At 37.5% G+C, this 18,474-nt stretch overlaps 2 protein-coding genes across 2 annotated transcripts in view; one reads left to right on the forward strand and one right to left on the reverse strand.

Moving 5' to 3' along the window:
- Window positions 1–724, forward strand: part of SLC24A5 (solute carrier family 24 member 5) — a 7,940-nt gene extending 7,216 nt beyond the window's left edge. Inside the window, exon 8 of the mRNA XM_003209450.4 lies at window positions 402–724. Within this exon, the coding sequence (XP_003209498.1) occupies window positions 402–724 (323 nt within the window). The remainder of the gene's footprint in view (window positions 1–401) is intronic.
- The window catches only part of MYEF2 (myelin expression factor 2), a gene marked incomplete at its 5' end in the record, with an annotated part of 24,650 nt that continues 6,531 nt past the window's right edge, over window positions 356–18,474 (reverse strand). The window contains 16 exons of the mRNA XM_031555218.1: window positions 356–1,603; window positions 3,895–3,946; window positions 4,056–4,258; window positions 5,128–5,199; window positions 7,612–7,710; window positions 7,972–8,040; window positions 8,116–8,166; window positions 8,352–8,453; window positions 9,136–9,199; window positions 9,286–9,335; window positions 9,744–9,897; window positions 10,592–10,783; window positions 11,620–11,713; window positions 11,825–11,832; window positions 13,107–13,159; window positions 14,356–14,582. Of these exons, the coding sequence (XP_031411078.1) occupies window positions 1,440–1,603; window positions 3,895–3,946; window positions 4,056–4,258; window positions 5,128–5,199; window positions 7,612–7,710; window positions 7,972–8,040; window positions 8,116–8,166; window positions 8,352–8,453; window positions 9,136–9,199; window positions 9,286–9,335; window positions 9,744–9,897; window positions 10,592–10,783; window positions 11,620–11,713; window positions 11,825–11,832; window positions 13,107–13,159; window positions 14,356–14,582 (1,654 nt within the window). The remainder of the gene's footprint in view (window positions 1,604–3,894; window positions 3,947–4,055; window positions 4,259–5,127; window positions 5,200–7,611; window positions 7,711–7,971; window positions 8,041–8,115; window positions 8,167–8,351; window positions 8,454–9,135; window positions 9,200–9,285; window positions 9,336–9,743; window positions 9,898–10,591; window positions 10,784–11,619; window positions 11,714–11,824; window positions 11,833–13,106; window positions 13,160–14,355; window positions 14,583–18,474) is intronic.

Below are 18,474 nucleotides of genomic sequence, written 5' to 3' on the forward strand. Positions count from 1 at the left end.
AAAAAAAAAAAAAAAAAAAAAAGAAACTGTGGTTCAGACATTTAAAAACCTCCCAGTATCTCAGAGAAGTGCTCTAGACTGCTATGATTTGCTGTTGATCATGTCACAGCTTTACTGCAAAGTACAACTTGTCTTGGTATTTTAAACACAACTGGGTTTTATACTATCCTGCTTCACTTATCTTAAGAGCAGCTTTGCAGGTGCTGGTGACTTAGGGAGGCATTTTTTACACTTGTGGTACCAAAACCGTAGTCTATGGAATCATATTTACCTTTTGTGCAAAGAAAAAGATTGAAAAGGGTGCTTCACAAAAAGTTGAGGGCTGACAGCCTACTTCTCCAAAACAGTTTGCCAATTTTGTATAACACAACTCAGGTTTATTTGTACTTCTTGTTTTACAGGAAACGGAGACATGGCTATGTCTAACATTGTGGGATCCAACGTATTTGATATGCTATGTCTGGGAATACCCTGGTTTATAAAAACTGCCTTCATAAACACATCCGAACCCATAGAAGTGAACAGCAGTGGTTTGACATACACAGCCACTTCGCTCATCTGTTCAGTTATTTTTATTTTTCTGGCAATTCACCTGAATGGCTGGAAAATAGATAAAAAATTGGGGGCAATTTGTCTTGTACTCTACTTAGTATTTACTGTATTATCAATTTTATACGAACTTGGCATCATAGGGAACAATCCTACAAGGGTCTGTGGTAACTAGTTTTAATCAGTGATTATACTGAAAAATAAAAGCCAGAGAAAAAGATCAGTTTCTTCATTTAGTCAAATAAAAAAAAAAATCCAAGACTTCCATTGGACTCTGAATCTTATTTACAGAACTAAGTCATGGCATCAAAGTAATATTGAGTAGAACAAAAACATCACAGCCTAATTGGAGCCCTTTCCTTTAAAGTCAAGAATTACAGTATGACAACAAGCACATAAAACTAGAATTCTGGAAGGAAAAAAAAAACACCTAGTTTTTAAATTACAATGTTGATACAAGAGCTTGGGAAAAAAAATAAAAATCAGGAAACACTAAACAAATCCCACTATGCAATCTTAACAGAGAAAATGGCTTATTTTATTAAAAACAGTATAACCATTCATTTAAACTGAATGACTAGAGAGAGACACTTGGCCTAATTTTCCAAAGGCGCCAAGCATCCAAAGTTCCCATAGTCTAACGGAACCTACAGGTGCTCAGTGCCTCTTCAAAAACCAACAAAAAAATCAGGCTAATTGTCTTTAAAAACCAAACATAGTAAGATTCAGTTAACAAGTATCACAGTATATTAAACACTATACTGTTAAAGGCTGGTGGGATTTAAAAGTTCCTTTTTACAGCTTTCGTAAGCATACAATGTTACTAAAAATGACTTACTAGGATAGAGAAGCTAAACAGACATAGGAATGTTCCTGAACACAGTTTTAAGTTATGCATTGCGATCCAAGCGTACATCAATTTCTCTGCCACTGATTTTTATGCCGTTCATTATCCTACAGGCCTTTTCAGCAGATTCTGGCGAGTCAAATCTGACTGTTCCACAGCCTTTTGATTTTCCATTCTCCATTTTTATTTCTGCAAACATTACATGACCTGAATAAACAAGTTAAACAGCAGTTATTTGAAGCCTTCAGTGTACTATAAACTTAAAGAACTAATTAGAAGTGATAAAAGAGCAGAGTAAGTATAATTTGGGAAACATACAATAATAGCATTTTTAGACTTACGGCATATTCACTGATTCAGGGAATGAGACAAATCAGAACAGCAGTGAAGAATCCAAATTATGACCCACTCTTTCAACTTTGCTCTAAACTTAACTAAGATGAAGTATGCCTTAACTTGACATCAAGTTGGAAACAAACACCCTAAAAATCTAAGGGAAATTTCCACATTTCATTCACAGAGTCATATTGCCAGAAGAGTGACTAATGGACGTATTTTGAATGAATGACAGTTCAATCTTGTCCACCATGTTCACTCTAGTATGACAATCACAGTAATATTATCAACCAACCACAACGATCTTGTAATTTTGCAAAGAAGTTGCAGAGCAAAAAAAAAAACAACATGCACTTCCCAATTCTTTTAGTGTTTGCTCGAGTTTGGATACTCAACCCTGGAGGCAACATGTCTACGTAGATGCCAGAGATGCACTCCACTCTTGAGCACTCATTTGCCAAGAAATGGCAATGAACAAGAAATTCTCCCCTAAAATACATGCCTTTTTATATTTAAATGTCATAAAATAGAAGGCTGGCCTTTCACTGAAAGAAATCACTTTCATTCCAGCATCATAAGTAAACATGGAGACATGGACTTTGTGTGTTTGTTGTTTATATTTGTGCTTATCAGTCTTAAAAAACACTCAACATAATCGCTGGACCTAACAGTAGGCAGAAAGAACCAAAAAAAAATTCAGAACTCTGAGAGTTGCCTAGGTAATTAAGACAAAAAAAGAAAACCTGTTTGCTTCTATCAATTTCTCAGAAAACAATCTAATTCCTTAGCATAACTGCAAGTGTAGCACTAAGTTGATGACGGCAGAGTATAAATAACTGTACTGAAACACAGTGTTCCTATCATATGTCACTCAATGCTACAATTGTATCTGCACAAGAAGCTGTACTTCAAGAATTCTTAACTACTTGTGTGTGTTTTAGCAGAGAACAGTTACATCCATTTGCACAAGAACTTATTTCACATATCCATTCAAATCAAGGCAGGAGGTGGATGGCAAGAAAAGAGAACGCAAGAATCCCTGAAAAATTTCTGAAGCAAAATCAAAAGTGAACAACACCTTGTTGGTTTTAGATTAACTTGATTAACAAGTTTACATAACTGTGTAAGTCTAATACTGAACGTGAATTAAACAACTCTGCTGCATGTTTTGTTTTTAAAAGAGGTGAAGGTTTATGTGATCCTTTATCAGAGTAGTATCCCAGTACAACACTAGGATAATGACTTCCAGCTTCCAGAATTTTAGCAGCACACAGTCCTGATAATAGGGGGAAAACAAGGAACTCCTCTCTAACGAGCTGGTGCACCAGATCTGGCTATAATTGAAGAACTTTCAGTCCTGGAACATAAGCACACTGAGTTCCTGTAACCACTAAATACATTTGAACATTGAGTTTTTTCACAGTACTACCGCAAGGTCTAAAATATTTCTACTCTACGCATTACTGTATGAAGACTCCCTTAGATATCACAGCAGAACATTTTGAATTCTTTCTTTTCCTCTCTCCCAAAGTCAGTAAAGCCATCCACAATCCAGTTATTTAATTCTGAAGTGTTATATTCAATTACATCAAGTTATACCATTCTGAAAGTGAGATTTCAAAAAATTAAACTCACCCTCATATTTCTACGTACAAGTTGATTAGAGAAAGAATTACTGGATATTCACAGTACTCCTGTATCTTACAAAAAAGAAGGGCTTTCATTTCACAACAGAAGGCGTGACATTACAGCCTGCAAACATGCTTATCAGAATCACCTACTTGCATAAAAAGATCTGCTGCTTTAGCAAAGTTATTAACTCTGCTTTGATGCAGTAACATTACTGGAAATAATGTATAGCCTGGACACACTGACACCCCTACAAACACTTGTCTCAAAATAAACATTTCATTACATACCAGAGGAGACCTTATTCCTATTAAAAAAAAAAAGCAAAAAAAACCCTAAAAGGGTAATTTTATTAATAGAATGGGTTAAAGTTTATAGCAGATTAGCACTCTCAGTCAGCATAGCCCATGTTGTACCTTAGTCTCACATATTCTCAAACCTAAAAATTATTTATAAAACTGTCCTTATCTGAAGAACATCATACAAAACATGAAGTCAGTGGAGCTGAGTAGATGTAAGAGTTGCATACATACCACACTGACTGAATTTCTCCTTTAGCTTCTGCCAGGTCAAGTCAAAAGGGAGCTAGAATTTAAAAATATTTATTACTAGCAAAAGATTACGACAGGAGAAAGCATGTAGCGAAACATGCACACAAAATAAGCTTAGAGCTTCCCTGTACTCAAACACTTACATTTCTCACAAATATCTGGTTGCCTTTAGAGCCCAATCTCTCTTTCATGGCACCTCCCATTGGGCCGGGCACAAATCCTCGGTCTATATCAATGTTCCTGTCCAGGCCTCCACCCATAGCTGGTCCCATTCGATCAAAGCCAGAACTCATCCGATCCATCCCCATTCCTCCAGGCATACTGTTCATACCACCCATTCCACCACCTACAGAAAGAGGATAATAATAATAATGTATTTTATTAATAATAAATGCATAAGTATATTATAAAGAAGTTATTTTTCTTCTGCCACTCATACACACTACTGTCAATTGAAGAAAACTAAACACTCAGCTTTACTCAATGCAGCCGCACCACGCTCAGTGACAGTCTTAGAGAAAAAGCATATTATGCAAAGAGCAGACATGACTGCAAGTCCTGTGAAGAGTACGGATTTTCCCATGATACATGCAATAGAATATACTGAAGTACATTATATAAAGAACCAAGATCAATGGCATTCAAATATCCTGTACGCTGGTTTTTCTGGATTCATAATTAAAAATTAATGTAAAACAAGCTTATCAAGATCACAAGGGACCTTCTAACTCTGTCTCTTGAGATTGCCACTAGCAAGATTTTAGTTTCTCGTGTGCTCTAGCTTGAGGAACTGAGATATTTGCCCTAGTATAAACTTAGTATCTGAGCTTTGCACAAAGTTGAACTGAGTGATAATGTGCAACTCAAGAGATTACGAAATAACTGAGCTCGGCTTCATCAAGTTCACACAATTCATTTTGCCCATTCATCTTTTTTCTAGAACATAAGTTTACTTCAATCACTTCTCCTTCCTCTCTACAAGCTCAAACTATTTAAAACCTGTATGTTTAAGGAAAAGACTAGAGGAAAACTTGCTAAATGAAATTTCACCTTAACAGAACAGCTTTAACAACTATTAGACTTGCAGTCACATGCAATAGAGTTCTGACACTGACCAAACGCTGCAGTACAAATCTGCTGAAACAACTGCATGTACAACAGCCAGATCATTACATTGCCTGTGCATTTAGGTTCTATGGAAACAAGTAAACCTACTCATTCCAGATCCTACTGGGCCCATTCTAGGTGCTCCCATTCCTCCGGCAAAAACACCAATCATTGCACCACCTAAACAGATAAAAAATAAAGTGACATACACTGAAACTGCCAGATAGTGACAACAGCAAGGCACACAACGATTAAGCACACTGATCTCAGTGTTTCCCAGCAATTCTTTTCCACAGAACACTTTAGCCTGTGCCTTGGTTACATGAGCTAAGTAGGAAATACCCAGCAAGTAACTTTACCTCTTCCTTCCCTATTACGAGATGTAAGCTGCTCTGATTTTCCTTCTAGGCAGTTTTTCTCCACTCTGCTAGCAGTGTAAACACCTTAAACTAAATGAGCCATTTCCCACGTTGGGAGTAGCAGCCCCATTGTCAAGGCTGAAGGGTTCATGCTATTTGAACCTTACTATGTAGAAATGCCCTAGTTCCTCCCACTCTAAAGAAACTCATGTAAAAGCTGGAACTGTCTCTCAAAGCCTGTCTTTACTGTATATGAATGCAGAGTTCATAGAACTGGGTAGGGGAAAAAAAGAGAAAGAAAAGCAATACTAATTAAAAAGTGCCAGGCAAAACCATGAAACCTCCAGAACAGTGTCAGAAACCGATTCTAGAAAGTGGGGCTCAATGAAAAAAAAAAAAAGAAAGAAAAAACTGACTCTATTGAAGTGCTATGATTCAGTAAAATAATCCTGAGGGAGCTTCTAAAATTGCAAAAACTCAAAGAACTACATTCATGTAAATGCCAAACAGAGTAAGAGGCCATGCAGACCTCAGAACAAACGCTCCCATTTGTTCTGTGGAACAAACCTGACAAAATTAGTTCCAACAAACCTTGTTTCTACAAAAAGCATTCTGGAGATCACAGGTCTAACAGTGGTACCGAACTGATAGAAGAGCTTCCTAAAAAAACAGGCAATGTTTCTGGATATAGGTAGCATAATCATTTCAGTTTTTAACCTATAAGTAACGAAGTGGGAACTTGCAGATGACTCTGGAACTGTTACTACATTTTTCTTGCTTGATTTTCTCCCTAAAAGAAATAGCTCTGTTTTTTACTTACGATAAAACTGATCAACAGCTGGCTAATTTGGGCTGGACACCACTGCCTCACTATCTAAGAAAGGTAACAGCAGATATTTTCTACAAAGGCTTTTCATCTTCCATCAGATTCATTTTCTGTATACAGTTCAAAACAGCAGCAGTGGTTCCCTGTCAGTCTCTTGGGAGAAACAGTTTCCTCCTCACAGAAGACACGCTGTTAGAGAGACTTCAAAGAAATATGGACCAATCTGTTCAAGAAACTATGGTTGTTCAACACCAGCAGGATTACTCCCGATAGTTTGCATATGAGGAATACTTAGTACTTATTCATTAGGCCAAAGAGGGTATATTACATCTAATAGACTTTTGAGTCCTCTTGTACAAGCATTTCTAACTGAACTGGCTCTGAATTACAACTGAAGAAACAGATGTTCATCCTATGTTGCAAGTACACATAGTGAAAGCATACACTCAATTTTTAAAGACCTTAATTCCAAGTCGCTATGACTAATTTAATTGATAACCTTACTACATACCTACTACTTGCTACACAATTACCAGTAGTTGTAGAGAAGCACATAGCAGTTAACTTTCGTTGAGACTTGTCCAAATTAACAACCCTCTTTCTCCCCCAAAAGCCTATGAGTTGCATTCTTCCTAGAGCCCATCAATCTTAACACAGCAGTACTTTCACAGTAGTGAACTGAGGTGTGGAGCACAGGGAGGGGCTGGCAGGGAAAAAAAGAAAGAGTGGCTCCTATAATGGACTCATCCCAGTAAGAATGTAGTAACAAAGTGAAGAAGGTTCCAGTGTTAACTGCTTCCAGGCCGCTCAACCTCTATAAAGATAGAAGAGCATCTCATTTGAGGGAAGCAAAAAGTAGCAAAAATGAACTTGACATCATTTAATTTAAAAAAAAAAAAGACTGGCTCATTTTCAGAAGAGGCCAGGAGATCCTGTTCTGAGCTGCATGAGAAAAGGTTGGAAGAAAACTAAGAAAACTGAGGGAACCGAAATCCACCATTTCTCTCCAGTGCTACGTGATTTGCAGTAAGAACGATTTTCCAGCATGTCTTTGCAAAAGAAGGCTCCTGGAAGTTACAAAGGTAGTGAATGAACAGCTTGTTCGGGATTGCCAATACGTTTTAACATCTGAATGATATAATGTCTGGCACATTAACGGTCTGAAGCACAATGCTTTCCTCAAATCACTACTTCTATGTTACAGATTAAAAAAAACATTTTAACTCCCATCTTCAGAGGTAACCATAATAAACAAAAATATCCTTAAATTAATAAACATCTTTATAATAACAACCAGTGAGACAGAGGAAGATGGCCAAATGAAACCGCACCTCTTACTTTTCCCCCCCATTAAAACTCTTTCAGTATTACTGAAATTTGCCACAGGGACTTTAACAGTTACCATACCCATCCTTCCAAAAGAATCTCCAAAACCACGGTTCAATGCCATCTCACTACGAGCAAAATCTCTGTCCATGTTTCCTCCCATTCCACCACGGAACATTTCTGTAGAGAATAATGCACAAACCAGAAAAATTCTGTCATATACATCTAAGTTGATGGCGATACAACACTTGTTTCATAGCTGCTGTTCAGACAGAAGCAGGTTTAATCCACCAGTCAGAGGCACCTTTCATACCAACTCCTATGTTTCCATCCATGCCACTGCCCACACTTCCTTTGAATTCATCTACATTACTCATCTCCATCTGAAGAAAGAGCTTTTAATAAAGCTCACAGAGTAGAAACCTATGAGTGCTCACCCACCTCCCATTCGGCTGACTCCAAATCCTCCCATATTAGGCATGCCTTCCATTCCGCGAAATCCAGGAAGCCCTGTAAAATAAGGAAGAATGTTTTCCTATCCGATATTTAAAAAATACATAGTACAAAGATATTCACTGCACGTACCGCCTCCCATTCTATTCATTCCGCCAAAACCAGGACCATCTATTCCCATACCTTTAAATCAAAGAAACAAACGCCGTTTAGAACACAGGTAAGATCCTGATGTATTTCTAAAAGTGTCTCAAAAAACACACTATGCAAGGATTGCCTTGACAAGAGCATGTCATTCTTCCAAACACCAAAATGACAATTATAAACTTAACAGCTCTGAAACTTAAAAACGAAGAACATGGCTTTACCTCCTGGACCCATGTTCCCCATTCCACCACCCATGCTCAATTGTGTTGCACTAATGGGCTGCCCACCTGGTCCAAGTCCCATACCAATGCCACCAAGACCACCTTCAAAAAAAAAAAAAAGAAAAGAAAGAAAAGCTATGAATATAAGAAAGATTTTCAGCATAAGGAGATCACTGTAAGCAAAACTATTACTAAACAGTTCCAAGACCAAATCAATATTATGTGAGCTGCTCTGAAAGTAATGCCTTCTATTTTATTACACTAGGCCATGACATCAAAAGCAGACGTCAGTGGTATGGCAGTAAAGGTTGAACCTTCCCACCATTATTCCCTTACATTTTGTTACCATACAACAGGTGGCAGCAGAGGGGTAGTCTGACAAAACGATGTCTGACATGGAAGTGTACATGAAGGAAAGGTGTGTCACTGAATTCCCCCATGCAGAAAAAATAGCACCTGCTGACATTCACTGATACTAGCTGAATGTTTACAGAGACCGAACAGCAGACGGTTGCATAGCAAGGTGGTGGTGCTCAGCAGTGGTGACAGCAATATGAAAGATAAGCCACATTTTAGATAGCCATGGAAATTTTTACAAGCACAAAATGCATAGCTAAAGGTGGCAACTATGTCAAAAAACGCTTCGTAGTTGAGAATTTGCTCTCAACCAAATAGCATTGTTGTGCTCCTTTGTATCTTTTGCAGTTTCCATGGAAATAAATAGGTGGCAGTACTTTCAGAGAAACATGCACAAGTGCAAAGAGTGAAAAAACAGTATACTCACGAGGTAACTGAGGAGCTTTGCTGTCCACAACGCGGAAATCTTCATGAGGGACTGATTTGTCATCCTGATAAAAAACAAGGATGCTATGCTATGATTCCTTCAATACTGTGGCAGAGAGATGTAAGGTAAAAAGAAATGAGAGCAACTTACCATTTTTACATGCATAGGTCTGTCAAACAGGAATTGTCCATTGAACATAGCTTAAGAAACACAAGTCAAGGAATCTAACTACAAAAGTCAATTTAATTATTTCAAAAGAACCACTGTAAAAATTATGTATCACTTTTAGTTTTTTCCCTCTTCCTCAACTGATCTTCAGTATGCCAATTCAAAGGCCAATACAAAGACTGTTAGGACTACAAAGCCGAATTCACAGGTGTCACATTTTTATGTATTTTAAATTTGTTCAACATCACCACAGACATCTTTTTACAATCTAGAAGCAAATTTAGTCAGTATTACAAAAATTGATCTGCATATTGTAAGACCTAGCCCTTTATAGTAGCTAGAAAGCAAGTAAGCACAATTTGCAAAACTGTGCTATAAGGAACCTTAAATAAAGACTAATCCATACTTGGTCCTTTTTTATTCCCCAAAACCAAGGATACATATTGCTTGAACAGCTTCAATTGCTTGTTCAAAGGTGACTGTTCCCATTCCTCGACTCTTGCCATCTTTATCTTCTTTGATGTCTGCACGCTTTACAGTTCCAGCAATGCTGAATACCTCTTTTAGTTTCTTCCAACCAACTTTAAAGTCAAGCTTACAGACAGAAATATATAAGCATACATCCCCGTTCTACGATTAAATTTGGAATATTTCCTACACTGCAGGAAATCTTCAGATTCTCAAAATGCTTGATGTAAACAGAAAGGATTTTTTCTTTAAACATACACACACTACAACAAAGTCAAACAAAAATGATAACTAAAAACATCAAGTTATGCTATGTGTGTCTATTTCACTGTTTTGATTATCGTACTGGCATGGGAAATGGATGGGTTATTGCAAAGAGCAGACATACACCCATATGTCCCCCTGCAGACACAGCACAGCCTCTCTCTTACATTTGTGCAAGTAAAGAGCTGATGAAATAAGCATCCCAACGGTTTAGGTTCGTCTAAAGTAACCAGCAAGAAATAATAATAAACAAATTGTATATTGAGTTAAAAAAATAATGAAGAAATGCACTTGTAGATATTGAAAATATGTATTAAGCGTATTTTTAAATTGATATATATGACTGTGCAATAATTAAAAATCCATGCCAATTTTAAAATTGGAATGCATCTTTCATATCCAAAACCTGGGTAATATTTTTCATTTTTAGTTGAATATACTGACTGTGAACTAAGATTTCTCATTTCCTCTCCTATTAAAACTGGATTACACATGAATAAAAGATATTTTTACTAAGATCAGGTACTACAGTTTCAAAATACATTTTTAAACTTACATTTGCAACAAAAATAGTGGACCCAAGTCTGCCTGCCTGCAAGTTACTGATAACCTCAGGAGGAATGTTTGGATTATTGACAATAGAAGGTGGTAAATTCATCAATCCAGGTGCAATATCAGGTCCATGTCCTCCTGCAAATTGTCCTCCTCCACGCTGTAATGCCCTGCGAGCATGTTCACCTTCAGGATCCTGCAACACGCGCAAAAATTAAGCCAACTTAATAATCAGTAACAAGACTGGTAACAAACAAAAACTTTCTATTTGAAATTCTACATAAGCCCATCAAAACTATCAACTAACATCCCTGTCCATACCAGAGGGATCAAGAACTGAATGAGCATGGAGACCTAATTCCCTCACCTCTAGAGGTGGGTCCTTTCAGATGAGGGTTGAGTCATATTGGCAAAGCACTTGTTGAGGAAGCGTGCACTGCCACTTCACTTGCTGTACCTAGCCTATGGACAAGTAGAAAAGATTTCAATCTAAAGGACTGTCAGTCTACCACCTTTTTCCAAGAACTGAATAAATTTAAATAGCTTTTTTGATTTGATACCATTATTAAAGCTGCAACAGGACAAAGAATTGCGCCACTGTATATGCTACAACACTACAATAAAAATCCTGTCATTAATTTCACTTTCCAAATCAGCATAAATTCTCTACTTTCAGTCCATCTGTACAGATACAAAGTAGTCTCACAAGCAGCTCATTCTTCTCCAACTCCTGTTTGAAGCAGGTAAGGAATATGAACATAGCAGCAGAAGACAACACAGGTAAGAATATGAAGATAAAGATAAAGTTGTTTAAAAGGAGAATAGCATTAAATAGTTTTAGCTGTACAACACACTTTTTGTCAGATCACTCGGCGTTGTATCAAGACTTTCTGCAAGCCAGCAGGCACTTCAGTCCATTCAGAAAGTGTCATAAAAAACTAAATTGAAAGTTACACAACTAAGACACTCACGTCACTAGAACAGAAGACTATCTTCAGAATTTTGTATTAAAAGCAACAACAGTAATCATACCTCTTTAATATTCAGTGGTCTTCCACTAAGATCATATTTGTTCATAGTTTCTAACGCTTTCTTAACAAATTCTTCATCTTTGAATTCAACCACACTTAGAGGGAACAAAAACATTTGGAGTATTAAAATAAAGTATAAAAATATTAAAATTGACAGAATGCTTGGTTAATAGTGCATTTATGTGCACATAGAAAGAGAAACTTACCCACAACCCTACAGCCACGATGATTTGTAATTATATGCAAAGAGGAAAGAAAAAAGAAAAGTCAGTCAGCACGTATGTTAGTGTATTATAGATTAAAGATCCTGTTAAATAACTATTCATCAAGTTATTTTCAGCTTCAAAATTTATAATAAACGATCTTTACTGGTAGCCAAGCTGAATTTCTCCTCCTTTCTCAACATACATATCATTCAAATGCATTATACTATATTTGGTTCTCTTTGAGCCAAACCAGAATTGAACTATAGAAAAATGCCACACAGATCTGTGTAAGGAAAACTGGGGGGGAGGGAGGGAAGGGGTGGAAGGAAAAAACACCCAGAACATAACCAAAAACCAATCAAAACACTCATTGTGCCATTAAACACTGCCCACTGACTGCAAAATTCAACTCCACATACACCAAATGTATAAGAACAATGAACAAGGTGTCTGCATACCTTTTCAGTATTACTAACATACTTGAGAGATTACTTTGTAAAAAGGTAACATTTTTGGCTGCACCAGAATCCTTCTAATAAACCAGAGAGTTTAGGATTGCTTTAAGTGAAGCAAAGCTGAAAGCATGAATTCTTTTTAGCAAGCGTTGAAGAAAGTCATTTACAACTACTGTTACAACTTCAGTAAAGACTCAAACCTGCGTTTCTCATGTTCTCACTGCAGGTTTGGATCTACTGTTGGCCAAACTTTAGACTCGTTTTAAGACAGAGGAGCTTTAACAATCTTCACTTTTAGTACCTCATTGCTGCTGGTACTCTGTTGGTTACCAACCATCACCACCCATTTAGTTTTTAAAAAAGCAAATGCATTAATCCAGTGTTTAGAGTACCAACCATACAAAGCTGTCAAATCAGGCACTTCAAACGGTATATTCTTAACTAATATTTTATACTTCTTGTCCCAAGAAGAGAATGCTACACTAATAACATTTTTTAAAAAAAATCAGCAATTTACTGAGCATCCTTTAATAAAAGGGATTTGTACCAAAACAAAGATGTTGGCTAAAAAGAAGAGTTAAGAGTAAATGCCATTTGTTAACATTTACAGAAGTATTTTGTCCTTTACAGCCAGCTAGTTTGAGTTGTTGTGCTAGTTGAGTTGTGAATGCGTCAGACTATTTCTAATACAGAAACCTCAAAGCTATCTTAATGAAATCAGTGTGAAAATGAAACTTACTTTCCAATAACTGGTACAGGTATTATACAAAAATAAAACTGCTGAGGAACTTTTAAACCTCTAGCAGATTGTTGCCCACGGCACTTACCCTTGATTTTCCTTCAGCATCCTTAAACAGCTCCACGTATGTAACCTCACCAACTACATAAGACATACAAAGGGAAAATACCAAGAGACAATGCATTTAAACACCAGCATCTTTCTTTTCTGTGCCCCTGTGCACAACTCTACAGAGAAACACCTATTATTCACCAACAATCAAAACCAGACCAACATACCTCCTGTCAAAGGCTATATAATTTAGCTAATTTTCAGAAATATGCAGCAGCCACATTCTCAAAATCTAAAAACAAACAACTATATTTAACCTAATTCATACTACAGATCATATTTTGGCCAGTATGATATAGTTGGTGAACAAATTCAGATATACACAGTCCCTTAACCTAACAAATGAAACGTCAACGTTCACTGAAAAGTGTAACATTTGTCATCCTACTCACAACACCTGTTTTAAGGTGACTTTCTACCTGAATATCTTCAATCATAAGTTTGCCTTCAATAATAACCAAATTTACACATCAAATATTTCACAGCAAGCCACTCACTTTCTAAAGTAGGAAGTTTCAGTAAGTAAACCAATCAAATAGTCACGTCACCTTACAACAGATACACCAGCAGTTACAGAAGGGGTTTTTGGGCATTTTTCACAGCCTAAAAGCCAGGTGTGCTTTGCATTACTTTTGAAGAATCTATTTTTTCAAGAAAGAACACAGAACTAGCTTTTTGCAGAAGTCAAATGTTAGCATTAGATTCCCCAAAACTTGCAATAAAAAGTCCGGGGTATTAAGATCACTCTATCAGAACTGCAACAATAATAACAAGCTTTTAATATAAATCTCCAGACAAACAGTCGTGGCAGTAGTGACAATGCAGACAAAGTTAATGCCACAGCCAGATTCCACCAAAAATACAAAACAACTTTTGAAAGACATCCTTTATTATATGTTAACACACTAAATGTGTTGCTTAGATGCAGTAGCCCTTTAAAAAAAAAATCTACGAGACTACAACTAAATGAAACAATCTCTTTAAGAAGACATGAGGTCATGCATATACTCTCTACTGTCACACCAGAATGGCAGAAGATTGTGAATACCTTGTTTACCAGTCCTACTCTGCAATGCAATTGTCTCGGATGAAAGAGGGGGAAGGAAGATAGATGTACCAAGTAGAGGCCAAAAAAAAAAAGTCAAATCAAATCTGTGTGGCTCAAAGGACATATACATTGTATTTCCTCCCTTTCTACATGGAGTGCATTATAAGGAATAAGTTACCTTTCTCTCTCATAAGATCTTTAATAGCTTGCCATTTCATGTCATATGGGATGTTGCTAATGAAAACTCTATTACGATTAATAGCCTTCTTCTCTGCACTGCCTGTGTTCTTCTCCTTTGAATAGGGGTGGAATCTATTCTTGTTTCCAAGAGAAGGGATTGCCTTCGGTTTTGTATGCTTCTCTTTCACTGGTGCCTTCTCTTCTTTTGCCGTCTCATCATTATCCCTACATTCCAAATAAATACATAAACAAACATTAGTCTCACCTCGAATTACAAAAAAACTACACAGCAGCAACACATCCAGCTCTATAACTCTATGCTATCAGAACTCCCCGGATGTTGCCCTCCTTTTAAATTTAAAACAATACATCAATTCTATCAGTGTAGTTTCAAAATAGGTTGCTTTACCTAGAACAAAAATCAATGTTACAAGAGAGCGAGGCACTATTATAAGTTCAGAAATCACATCTTGCTACTTCAGTTACATCCCTTTTCCATGAAGTCTGTCAATACTGAGGAACACGGTGCTATAAAACTACTACAAAGATCAAAATTCAAGAAATCAGATGAAAAATAGCCTACAGCATCCATACTTTGGTACTTCAAAGAACTTCAACTCATACTTGGCAAAGTTGCATGATATTTGCCACAGAAGAGTTGAAATAATCCAATTTATGGAACAGCTTGGAATACTTCATTCAGTGTATTAATAAATACATACAATCGACCCTGGCAGGCAAATTACCTTTTATTTCGCACACAAATACTTTTTATCCACAAATTCTGTCTGACTGCTTTTAGAGAAATTAGAATTTAATTCAGAACAAATACTCTTTTTATTTCCACTGCTTAACACTACTATAACTTGAAAACATTCTAAACGCATAGGAAATAGGTTTATTAAGACATGCTTTGCCTCTAAGACTAATTAAGTCACCAGGAATCATCCATTAAAAACAACAAAGATTTCTTTCTTGCCCTCTGTCTTTCAAAAATGGAGCAACAACAGCTGCCTTCCTTTTAAAAACGTTCGATTTTTTAGATGAAAACCCCAGGACAGGATGCTTCCTCTCCTCTCACGCAGCACATTTCACAACTTCGGTACAACTGTATTCTATGTACAGAACTAGATAAAACACCCACACCAAAAGCCAAACGTCTTCAGCACTTGAGAAAGTGTTACTATGGTGAGGTGGAGCACGCTAACAGAGGATCAAGGTGCCCAAACCACTGCACTGAAAGCCTCCAGTAATGAAGCCAAACAAACACATCCACTAAGCAGATGCTGTATGTGACTCGATCAAATCTCACTGCAGTTAACAATAATCTTGAAAGCATGTGCAAGAGGACTTTTTATATTAAAGAGCTGTCACCAGCCACTCAAAGTAGAACAAGAACATGGCAGTGTCCCACAGAAGACTGTTACAGAGACGGACGGTGAACACTCTTTCTTAATTAACAGCACTTTCTTTACAATTCCTCCTGCTTTTCAGAAGGCTTTGCTTTGATTTCATTTTGACTACAGGTGGTTTCTAGTGTAAAATGAGCCAAACAAAACAAGCATTTTCATTTTACAACCATAGCACATGGCAAGATTGCCAACCTTTATGTATTGAAATTATTATTTTCAGCTCTTTTTGCATAATTATTAACAGTAAGTGACAGTTTTGCACTCAGAACATATGCAAATGGCCTTTCATTAAGTTAAATGTATTATCTACTCAAAGTTGGACACCTTTCAGAGAGGAATAACTTCAAACATGCACATTTTTCCTCTCACAACTTTTTCTCAAATTTTGAAGTACTCATATGATATTAACCTCATACTCCTTGTGTTTACTAGTGGATTAAAAGAAGATTAGCAACTGAGAAACGCAAGGACACCACTTGGGTTAAGTATTTGTAAAATTTAAAACATTCAAGTCAACAACACATTATCTAGCTCAAGCATTCTCCAGCTTCCACTGCACCACCACTCCTCCACACCATCCTGTCTGCTATGGCACTATATCTCCTGTGTGGCTGTGTAATGAAGTGAAATGGGTGGGACAATGCAGGGAACAGGTAGGAGCAAGGGGGATCCAAGAGGGAGAGAGTCGGGTTTCAGCTTTCCAGTCAGTTCCTGTTCATTCCAAGGCAGTTCCACTCGTGAAGACAAAACTGATGTACTGTGATACCCTCAGTAAAACCAGAGCTCTTCCTTGGTTTTCAGGATTAGACCAACAGATTCTCTTTAGCCTTTTAAGTTCTTTCCTGCTTAAAGGATTATGAAACAGCCCCGGCATGTTTAATGTCATACACAGGAAGTGCCAGGTCTCCAAAGAGAGAATCCACTGGCTCTATGACAACTGACTGTATGAACCAGTAGGAGAGCAGAGAGGACGCAAGCCTTGCATAAATTCTTAAATCTGGGAAACAGAAGTCGCTTCATTTAGTCTAGGAATCACAACCAGTCTCCTGAAAATAGAGATTAATTAAAAAAAAAAAAAATCAATCCTTACAAAATTCATCTGCCAAAATCAATGGGCAAGTGAACAATCTGGAGGTAGAGTCCGTTTTGTGGTTGCAGCTCTCACATGAAAAGTACTTTCAGTAAAAGAAGACATTCAAAACAATGTCCCCTTCATTACCTACAAGCCACAGAAACGACAGGCTCGGAAACTATAAACTGCCATTATCTCAAAGAAAAAAACAATAGTAATTTTTACTCTTCACCTTTTGTATTAATCAAATATTTAATATGTTTACTTCCTTCCTCTGCTCATAAGCATCTGTATAGCCATACAGATAACAGAGAGATGGAAATGCAGAGTCCACAATTGAACATGTGATTCTAATACACATGCATCAGTTTGAGTTTGTTGTGTTCAACAGATCCTCTTCTCAAGACAGTAAATTTAGGGAGGTGGGCAAGCTGAAAGTTAGATTCCTCTTCAACTCAACCTGAGCGCTAAGCAAACCTGGCACTAAAATACACTTCTAGGCAGCACATTTCAACTCCACAATGATGGCTTCACCCTTTGTACACCTGTTTCATGAAAGACTGGAAACTGTACACAAAACACTAAGATTTGAAACTCTGTTACCAAGAACGTCCTGTTATTTTCAGTCTAGATCCTGTTGATTCCTATCTTGCATACTGATAGAGATTTTTTATTTGCATGCAACTAGTTCTAAAGGGAAAATAATAAAACTGCTGAATGGAGAAGGGACGCGTAAAAATAATTTTAACAGTAGCAATGCCAACAGGTAATAAAATACTTCATGCCTTAAAGAATGCAAAAAGGTCACAATCTTCTGGTCAAGGTAGAATAATTAAGGCACTCTGAATGCTGAGGGTCAGATTCAGGGGAAGTAAAAAAAACAGAAGAAATGTTGTTTTACTGAAATGCAGAGCTCTGAATTTCCCTGAAAGTCAAGTAAAGGCATGGAGCATGCCTGGGCTGCACAGAGCACATTAAAAGACCCCAGATTCCAACAGCCTTGATGTATTCTAATATAAGGCCTCCTAAAACATATATTTTGCCTGTAAGATGCAAACGAGGTTGTAAGAGGAGCTGAGACTTCAATAATAAGAGGCCAAAATCTACTTCATCTAAAGAATTACAATCCTTGAAGCCTGACATCAAAAGCAAGCAAACCCACACAAGGCCATTTACTGCTTTTTTCTGGAGACCTGGCATTTCTGGCTCTCCTGCACTATGTTCCTTCTGGACTTACAATAAAAGAGACAGCTTACATACTTCGTATATGCTTGTTTTGTTCTTTACAAGTAAAGTTTGTGGGTTTCTTTGCATGTTGTGTAAAATAAGTCACCACAGGGCTTTCTGAGCATTTCCACAAAAACAAACAACAACAACAAAGGAGAAGCCCAAAGTCTTTACAAAGCACAGTACAGCACGTCTGGAAAAGCAAACACAAATATAAACGTCCCAGCACACTTCTGGACACGGCTCCCGCCACACCGTGCCGGGCCAGAGCCCATCTCAGCACCCCGGAGGCCCGGCCCACCACTCGGCCTCCAGCCCCGCACCGAAGCTCCCCGGACGGACACCCAACGAGATCACCGAGGCCCCAGCCGCCTCACACGTATGGCGGCTCTCTAGCCCCGGAGCG

Source organism: Meleagris gallopavo, chromosome 12, assembly GCF_000146605.3.
Source record: "Meleagris gallopavo isolate NT-WF06-2002-E0010 breed Aviagen turkey brand Nicholas breeding stock chromosome 12, Turkey_5.1, whole genome shotgun sequence".
NCBI lineage: Eukaryota > Metazoa > Chordata > Aves > Galliformes > Phasianidae > Meleagris > Meleagris gallopavo.